General features: G+C 43.4%; 2 protein-coding genes across 2 annotated transcripts; one reads left to right on the top strand and one right to left on the bottom strand.

Annotated features, from left to right (window-relative positions):
- The first annotated feature begins 1,643 nt into the window (after positions 1-1,643).
- On the top strand, positions 1,644-4,082 carry bcl2l16 (BCL2 like 16). The gene is made up of 3 exons (XM_055919226.1): positions 1,644-1,827; positions 2,136-2,771; positions 3,370-4,082. Exons 2-3 carry the CDS (start codon positions 2,292-2,294, stop codon positions 3,499-3,501), a joined length of 612 nt encoding a protein of 203 aa, XP_055775201.1. The 5' UTR covers positions 1,644-1,827; positions 2,136-2,291; the 3' UTR covers positions 3,502-4,082.
- Positions 4,083-4,650: 568 nt separating this feature from the next.
- Positions 4,651-7,354, bottom strand: LOC129853317 (tubulin beta-1 chain-like). The gene is made up of 4 exons (XM_055919222.1): positions 7,220-7,354; positions 6,197-6,305; positions 5,976-6,086; positions 4,651-5,859 (listed from the first exon to the last, which is right to left on the bottom strand). The coding sequence occupies exons 1-4, from the start codon at positions 7,274-7,276 to the stop codon at positions 4,799-4,801; spliced, it is 1,338 nt and encodes a 445-aa protein (XP_055775197.1). The 5' UTR covers positions 7,277-7,354; the 3' UTR covers positions 4,651-4,798.
- Positions 7,355-10,154: the final 2,800 nt, after the last annotated feature.

Genomic DNA, 10,154 nt, shown 5'->3' on the forward strand with positions numbered 1-10,154 from the left:
AAAGGGCCCTGTAGCCTACAGTAAAACTCTAGACAGGAAGTTCCCCCCTGCAGATGTTGCCACATGAACATATGAGAGCCCTGATAGCAGGTACTATCAACGATGTCACTTCCCCTGCACCCTGTCTCCTCTATGAGGAGGGGAACCATGTGACACACTCATTGTAATGTTCTAGCATTGTCTGTTGAATGTGTTGAAGAATAATAAAACACCTCTCTCATACTGCATCTATCTATGTGGAAGGATGAGGGGACTTGTCATTTTTCATATCTCCTTCTGCATGTACAGTATGTGCCAGATGGGCAAACACACAGAGCTGCTGACCATGCTACTTCAGCTGGTCTTTGTCTTCACTTATAAATCAGTGGAGTAAACAGGAGTACATGACTTAACCCTAATTGAGCCTGTAAATCTCTCTGGATAAGAGCGTCTGCTAGATGACTAAAATGTCAATGTAAATGAGTGCATTTGATTGATCCCCAAGTGCTCCATCAGATTAACGGGTACGTAGATAGTTAACACACAGGCCAGTGTAGATGCACACATGAACATGAGTGTGTCATTAAGCCATACACTGTCGCAATAAGAACCCTTTCTTTTTGTCTCTTTAAATCAACAGACAATAATTTGGTTGCAATATGCATAATCACAAGAATAAAAACAAGTGTATTGAAACCCAAAATGCTTGACAATGTGTTAAAGATAAATGATTGTTTCTATGTTGCTGGTGCCATGGCCATACAATATACTGGTTGTATATACAAAGCTGCAGGGTAGGAAGTACAAAGGAAACCATTTCCTGGTCTCTGTTATTTCAATCAATTACAAACCGACAGTATTGCAAAACCATAATTTACAGTTCAATACTGACTGCAACTCACAAGCGTCAAATCTGTTTAGTGACACACCACTGCACCCTAGTGGAAGTCCAAGTGCTTGCATGTGGCTTTTATTACCTTGCACTCCACTGGTCAGCATTATTCCTGGTGGAGGAACAGATGGGTAGATTAGCAGACTCCCATTGGAGGAAAACAATGGTCAATGGAGGAAAGCCTTCAGCAGCTCTTAAAGCCTACTCCTCCTTACCACATTCCCCTGACTGGCACCACACAGATTACAGACAGGCTGAAAGAAGCTCACTGGAAGAAACACAATCTATGCTAAATCTGTATGTGAAGGAGTAGGATTGTTGTTGTATGTTTATCGTGATGCTGTGTGAGTGTGTGTGTGTGTTTGTGGGTGGTCTCTGAATTAAAATACCACAATCAAACATGAACGACAAATGTTTCAGAGCTAAAACTGTATAATTGTACATCTATGTAAGGCTGCACAACATCACAGTATGAAATCTGGTTTTGATGGGCAGAATCCAAAAAGAAACATTTCTGAATGGTTTTCAAAGGCAATAGCTCAGTGAAATATTAAACCTATCAACTGATTACTTTATTTTGGCCTGCCTCCTCTTTGTCTGTCTTCACCAATATGATCTCACAGACTGTTAACGTTAACCTGTTTCTACGCTGAGCCACACACACACACACTCTCTAAGATCTATATTTAACTTTGCTTGTGTTGGAATGGGGATGTGTATCAGAGGGTTGATGATTGTGCATATGACGCAGGAGTTCAGTGTCAGTTTCCAACAAGGCCTCTAAATTTAGCCTGGGTAAAGGCAGCAACGAGCGGACCGGTTGGCGACCCACTCCTGCTGAACTATATACTGCTTTGGACCCGCTGTTGTTCCGCCACCTGCACCACTAATTCCTTTTTGTGTTTGTGTGTGTGTGTGTGTCTTGGTACCACTTGTGTTTTGGTGGAAGGGAAGGGGTGAGTTTGAAATACTTTCTCTGTTGATTGCTAGTGTTGTTTATTGTAAATGTGCACATTTGCTGTATTAGTTGACATTTCAGAATATGTTATATTCAAATATTGTATGATATGTCTGTGTAATATAACATTAGTCTAACAAACATCATAATGGAGTTGGAGAAATGCACAGATTTTACTAACATTAACTGAAAAGCATTCCACTTGTTTTGTTTATAAAAGGTATAATAAGTGCTGCATGTTTTTTTTACCCACAGTGCTGTTCAACATGTACAGTGCAGAGGTTGATGATTTTTTTGTGGTTTCAGGTGACTGGATCTCTAACCCTCTATGAGGAATTGACATTGCTGAGAGGATGGCTGATGGCAACTTAGCACAGGGACTGTTTATCTGTGAACGGTCCACTGCTCTAATGCAAGTCACAGCGTTGTGATTTGCGACAGCGAGTCAGTCAGCCCGAGGCTATGGGTCAGTCAGAGGGGCTAGAGAGCAGGGGTGGCATAAACAGCCCTGACCCCCTGGTACGAGAGGCCTATCTGATGTTACATGACTATATAAACTATGTGATTGCAGGACCCGACGGCCACATAGGCCCACCACCTACTGCCACAGCAGCAGCCCTGCGCCATGCTGGGGATGAGCTGCTAGTTAGGTTCCCCATCTTCTTCAGGCGCTGGCCACGCGTCTTCCACGATGTGACCGAGGCCACAGCCTGCCCCATGCTCACCGCCATCCTGGATGAGCACTTTGCCACCACCACCCCCGGGGGGCGCCGACGAGACCTGGCCTGGAGTGCGGTGCTGTCTGTGTATGTGCTGGCTGGCCAGATGGCCCTGCACTGCCACGAGAGGGGCATGGAGGGAATCGTGCCCCAGCTTAAGGAGTGTGTGGGGGGTTACGTGGAGAGGGTCATCTGTCCAGAGATTCGGGACAAGGGTGGATGGGTAAGTTCACTAGTCAAGGTTCTTCACTGGCAAAGTAAGACTAAGGTCTAGATTCAATCAGATCAAGTGTTAACCAGCGATGGCAGACAGCCACATAATGGATGTTTTTGCGGCGTTGGAGCCGTCAAATCGGTGAGCAGCTGATCTTACGATCATTGTCACGAAGCCACTCCCGTTAGAAGTTCAGAACAAGAAAGTGTAAACTATATAGAAATAATTACGCTCCAATTATAAAATCAAACAAGGAGGGTTTTTATCAGCCTAATTGAGGTGTAGATTACAGCTCACATTCCAGGGTTCAAACTTGGTAACAAGGCTGGCTGCATGGGATTTATTTTCATGCGACTCTGCAGCCAATGGCAATGTTAGTTTTAGGTATAATGCCAGGAGCCGCTTGTGAATTTGACAACTCTAACGCAGTTCCACCTCCGACATCGCCAAAACAAGGACATCGCTTTAAAAAGGATGTCGGCTAAAGCAGATGTGATTGAATAGAGCACTAGACTACAGTTTAAAATGTTAGGTTGTCCTGTTGTTGTTGTGAATCTTAAATTCTGTTTCATTCCTGGGATCTAATCACATTTTCTGTTGTTGGCAGACAGGCTTTGTGTCCCGCTTTGGGCAGAAGCAGGACTTGGAGGGCCAGGTGAAGAAGGTGTGTTGCTGGACTCTACTACTATTGGTCACCAGTATCCTGTCCTATTTCCTGTGGAAACGAATAATATCTTAAACAACACCCCCACCTGGTGACCACAATCAGATCGCTCCAAAAGTCCCCTTATTGAATAAATATTTTCCCAAAGCATATATTTTCCAACTGTATCTCAATGTCCCACTATTGTCTATTTTAAACCATTGAGGTGTGCAATCATGCTGGTAAAAACATTACCCCAGTAATAATGTGCCAGGCAGTTATGGGACTTTGCATTAGACATTGACATAAGTTTCAGGGCTCAACAAACATACAATAGGCTCCCAGTATTAACCAGCCAGCTAGTTTACAACTGAATCATAATTCAGTAGAGATAAGCTTTTCACTGTGTCAGGTGTCAGCCAAGGACATTTGCACAACTGAAACCGAAATGCTCTATCCAACAGTTTTATTTTTTTTTGCTGAAAATGCCCCATCCAGGCAGCCAATTCTGATTTTTTTCCCCCTACATCAGATTGCTTTCAGAGCTGATCTGATTGGTCAAGCGACCAATTAGTGAAAGAAAAAGACCAGATATAGGCTGCTTGTGCAAACGCAGACTTGTTTGTCAAGTTCAACCCATGTCATACATAAATGGTGAATGGACAGGCATATTCTAATATTACTCATATACCTTTGACTTTGTCAGCCAAATTAGCAATAAACTTCATGATAGCCTACATGTGTATATTTATGTGTGCGCTAACATCGAAATAAGGAACTAAAGAGGGTTTATGAAACACCACTTTACTTGCCAATTTGGTCTGTCAACATCACGGGATAAAGTCCTTGGATAACTAGCATGGTTATTAGTGCATGTTGTGTCAGACTAAATCATAGCTTGAATGGATAACAATTGCTAATTCAAAACAGCTTTACCACGAGTTTAGCTCGCTAATCAGATTTCAGAGGCATGGCAAAACATGCAAAAACCTGAGCTATGCCTCAGAGAACTAGCACGATTGTGCTGGGGAACACTGTAGCCCCTCATCTTACTATGTCTAGAAAACATACATGAATGCACCAACAGCTGCGCTAGTTATATGAAACTGTGATTACAATACAATAAATGCATGTCATTTGAATGTTTTCACCACTGAAAACTATTGCCTAGTTGAAGAACTGGTTGTTGTCAGAATAATGTGACGTGATTACTGATGCAACCATTACATTGAGGAATACAGCACATTAAACAAAAGAAATTTTATTGACATGTTTCTGTACAGACAAGAAATGACAGGAATAGCAGAGGTGACAAAACAAAAAGGACTGTAATGGAACACTGGAAAGGTCAAGACTGACATGTCAGTGAATTATCCATATATTTTACAAACATTTAGGCCAGCTCCTCTTCTCCCTCCTCTTCAAACTCTCCCTCCTCCTCAGCGGTGGCATCTTGGTACTGCTGGTACTCAGACACCAGGTCATTCATGTTGCTCTCAGCCTCAGTGAACTCCATCTCATCCATACCCTCTCCAGTGTACCAATGGAGGAAAGCCTTACGCCTGAACATGGCTGTGAACTGCTCTGAGATACGCTTGAACAGCTCCTGGATGGCTGTGCTGTTGCCGATGAAGGTAGCAGCCATCTTGAGGCCACGGGGAGGAATGTCGCAGACTGCAGTCTTGACATTGTTGGGGATCCATTCCACAAAGTAGCTGCTGTTCTTGTTCTGCACGTTCAGCATCTGCTCGTCCACCTCCTTCATGGACATGCGTCCACGGAAGATGGCAGCCACTGTAAGGTAGCGTCCGTGGCGGGGGTCGCAGGCGGCCATCATGTTCTTGGCATCGAACATCTGCTGGGTGAGCTCGGGAACAGTGAGGGAGCGGTACTGCTGGCTTCCCCTGCTGGTGAGGGGGGCGAAGCCAGGCATGAAGAAGTGGAGACGGGGGAAGGGCACCATGTTGACGGCCAGCTTACGGAGGTCAGCGTTGAGCTGTCCTGGGAATCGCAGGCAGGTTGTGACACCGCTCATTGTTGCCGACACCAGGTGGTTGAGGTCGCCGTAGGAGGGAGTAGTGAGTTTGAGAGTACGAAAGCAGATGTCGTAGAGAGCCTCGTTGTCAATACAGAAGGTCTCGTCAGTGTTCTCCACTAGCTGGTGGACTGACAGGGTGGCATTGTAGGGCTCCACCACAGTGTCTGATACTTTGGGTGAGGGCACCACGCTGAAGGTGTTCATGATGCGGTCGGGGTACTCTTCACGGATCTTGCTGATGAGCAGGGTGCCCATGCCAGAGCCGGTTCCACCTCCTAGTGAGTGGGTGAGCTGGAAACCTTGCAGACAGTCACAGCTCTCAGCTTCCTTCCTCACAACATCCAGGACTGAGTCCACTAGCTCAGCTCCTTCTGTGTAGTGGCCCTTGGCCCAGTTGTTTCCAGCACCACTCTGGCCTGCAAAACAAGATATTGGATAAATTATTGTAGTCTAGTGCTCTAGCCAGTTCATGTACAGGCAACATTATGAATATGATACAAATACTGTACAAATATGAAGCAAAGAGACCTACCGAACACAAAGTTGTCAGGTCTGAAGATCTGGCCGAAGGGTCCAGATCTCACAGAGTCCATGGTCCCTGGCTCCAAGTCGACAAGCACGGCACGAGGCACGTATTTACCACCTAGACAACCAGGTGAAAAATAAAGATCAATGTCAGAACCACACATAATCAATTGGGAGAGATAAGGAATTTGACAAATGTGGTTATACATTAGACAGAACAAGGCTTACCTGAGGCTTCATTGTAGTAGACGTTGATCCTGTCGAGTTGAAGGTCACTGTCCCCATGGTATGTACCAGTTTGGTCAATGCCATGTTCGTCACTGATCACCTCCCAGAACTGCAAGAAGAGCATTCGGATTTAGTCTACAGCGCAAAATAGAATTCATATCAGGTAGGCTAATATGCCACTCAAAGTGTGATCCGTTAATCAAATGCGTGGTAGGCCTATGCAGTTACTAGATTGTTTCAATATTCCATTTGATTATGTCAATGGATCAATTCGACTATATTGCATGGTTCATTATAGGTACATACAATGTATGGTTAGGTATCTGGAATGAAAATCTCCCTCCCGTAAAATTTCGCGCGCGCGGCATGACCTCCGATTGGCTGAAATCCATTAGCAAAGGTTTTGAAAATGTCGAATACGTCACTTGATGAAACACCGCTCACATCTGCCAAAAACCGGGCGCGGCGCGCTGTCAACGATACGAATGTGGGTCATAATATGGGATTGAACAAATTTTCCATTCCCCCCAAGAAATATGTTTATTACGACAATAACCGAAATGTAGTCGCTATTTAACAGATTACTTGGAATATGGCATTTGGCATGACTGAGGCCTACTTCCCCTTTTGCGCATTGCAGTAGGGCGAGTAAGTTGTGGTTATCCATACCCACATTTAATCGATCAATTTTACATTTAATAAAACAATTTCTTAATACACATTTTCATGTATATGGTCTCACTCACCAGTAGTCTACAGTGTAAGGATCATTCCAGTCCAAATAAAACCGGTCGAATAAAAATAGAGTAGCGCATAAAAATAATACCAATAACACCCCCCCCCCCCCCCAATCAAAACAATAACGGTAATCAATATAGGTTAGGAATATTAATTGCTTGCATTTCCATTAACAATACAGTTCTTTGGGTGTGGTTAACTGAACACGCATACAAAGAAACTGCGATTTTACGCTCAGTTATTTATCGCACGATTTGCATCAAATTAATAAAACAGATGACAAACCTTAGCTCCGATCTGGTTTCCACACTGACCAGCCTGAAGATGCACGATTTCCCTCATTTTTGCTTTGGAGGTAGAACAACTCTTATGCCGATAAAAACCAGAGGCTTGGCTTCCTTTCTTAGAGTGCGCGGAGAGAATGGTCTCCCTGACTATATAGGAAGACTTTGTGCACGCCCCTTAGAATCTATGTCGCCAAATCTGACAAATCTATTGGCTAATATTTCTCAGACCCAATTATTGACACACTTATAGACCAATCATATTCACAAGGAATGATTTTCATTGGCCTCTTCTGACTATCAATTAAATATACGCAAACGTGTGATCCTCACATAATCTTGAAGATTTGTCCTACATCCTTTATGCCGGCTAAAATCATCTCATTTTAAACTATACTTTCTTTACCATATTTTGATCCAATAAACCACATAGAGTACATGATTAAGAGAGGCACCTGTTGACTATTTAAAATATGTGAAACCTTTTCACATAAAATGGTACAACTAAGAACAACCTCACAGATGTCATGTAAATCCACGTGGCTCATTGTTACGTTGTAACCCTTCCTGGCATAATTATTTCAGCTTCTTGGGGGTGAAACATAGCTATTTCGTTTCTCGATTTACATTTTGTCACGTGAAATGTATCCAACATCATGTCACATGTTTTCTGTCAAGAAAGGGATCTAATATGTCATCAAAGATATGTCAGTTGTTTTGTTATCATAACACAACATAGTCTACAGCCTTCGGTACTGTCCCAGAAACCTGCGATTAGATTATATGTACCCAGATTCATTTATATCCCTAATTCTTATCGTTGTTGTTACATATTTCTGAATATGGGCGCCTCCCTTTTTGCGCATTGTAAAACATGGCTGCCTGGGCTGTATCAGGGCTTTACAGACAGACTACTTGACTGCTCCTTTCCCCTTACAGGCCACAGTGAGAACTTCACAACAGGATTATTATATTTTAACTAAATCGAGACGAAATCCTGCATATACATAGTCTATTGTTGTGAATGAATCCATGTCTGATTTATAAAACGTCAATGTATTACCATTTCCAACAGATGACTCTGACCTGGGGCCCCATTGTAACCATCTCCTTGGTATGTATTACTGATCACAACATAGTCCAGTCATGAAGTGACAGACAGTCCAATAAAATGTTTAATCTTCCATGTTCAATTGTATTAATCTTTGTACTGGCATAGTCTTAATTATATAATATGAAACAACACATAAATAGAGCAATGAAACAGCTGAAATCCAATTTAGCATGAGATGGGGAGGTTGGGCTATTGATCTCAACACCAGCGAGACAGACACTGTCTGGAAGGATGAACAAAACAGGGAGGGGTGTGGCAGCAGCAGAGAAAGCAAGTGGGCTTGGGAGGGAAGCAGTGCATGCCTGTTTTAAAGAGTGCTGGAATTAGGGTAGGGGGGTTTATTGATAGTTAATATGTGTGCCAAGGGGAGAATGTGTCTGAGACGCCAGCGCTTGCTTCCTGCATTGGCAAAGTAGCTGTGCGCTGAAGGACAGAGGAGAGACACCCAGCTGATTCTGTTAGTTTGGACCAATAGCCATTGAACAGACCTTTGTGGAGGACCTATAGGGGCTTTACCTTGAGTCTGATGATCCATGCCCATTCAGCTCTTACCACTGTATCCATAACATGCATTTTCATGTAGATTAAACCTATAGAGTTGTCAAGATGTAGGGATAAGAGCTCTGTGTGTGGAATAGCGACACTCAGAAACAAAGGGCCTAGTTTCAATCTCATTACAGCACAGTAAGTGCATACAGTCCATTCTCACAGCATAGGCTGCCTTTGCAGAGACATTGCTGCTGTGTTCACTCTGTAACTGGGTCATCATACAGTGTACTCTCAGTTTGATACAGCACACAATGACAAAATACTAGGAACACCTTCCTATTATTGAGTGGAAGAGCAGGTGTTCCTATTGTTTTGTACATATATACAGAATATACAGAATACTTTTTTAAATTTAACTAGGCAAGGCAGTTATGAACAAATTCTTATTTACAATGACAGCCTAGGAACAGTGGGTTAACTGCCTTGTTCAGGGGCAGAACAACAGATTTTTACCTTGTCAGCTCAGGGATTCGATCTTCCAACCTTCCGGTCACTAGTCCAACGCTCTAACCACTAGGCTACCTGCCGCCCCTTTTTATGTAAAGTGAATGTGGAGCCCTGTCTAACTCTTCCTGACACCTGCATTCTTCCTCCACGGTAGTGTCTAGTCACAGACGACAGGGAAAGGGTGGGTGTGTTAATAGTAACAAAGGGGGAGAGAGTGGGGCTTTCTTGTGAGGACTGGAAGAAGGTGAGCCTGAGGAGAGACAAAAGGAATCATTCACAAATACATTTCCTGAGTAACATCCTATACAGTGGAAGCAGCTCATTAGGGTTTCATACAACACCTTTCCCATACCATCCTCTGTTTGGGCACACACATCCACATTCTATTTCTATCTCAGCCTTTTTAATCTCAAGACAGGACTGGAGGTGTGAGATTTCCTTTTGATTCAAACCATTTTTATCCCTCTGCAGTAAATTAATTATTCATCTAACTTTGAAGGGGAATAGAGTCTGCCTGTACACTAAGTGGTATGATGTCATGTGATGTGAGGCTGAGCGTGTCTACTGCACATCGGCATAAAAACATCTCCGAGTCAAATTGAGGGCATTTGCTGTCCTCGGCTCTTTATGGACTCATTTATGGACATAATGTCACCTCATTATATGCTTACAGTAACTTGCAGCTTGGCTGTCCCACTAGACTAGAGCTCCCCAGAAGGTTGATGGTTAAATTACCCTGCCCTTACTCAGCATCTTCCCTACATCTTCAGTAGACTACTGCATCCTCTGTGTACTGCCAGATAGTGTAGCAGACAGTGGTACACTA

Source organism: Salvelinus fontinalis, chromosome 4 (genome assembly GCF_029448725.1).
Source record: "Salvelinus fontinalis isolate EN_2023a chromosome 4, ASM2944872v1, whole genome shotgun sequence".
In the NCBI taxonomy this organism is placed as follows: Eukaryota; Metazoa; Chordata; class Actinopteri; order Salmoniformes; family Salmonidae; genus Salvelinus; species Salvelinus fontinalis.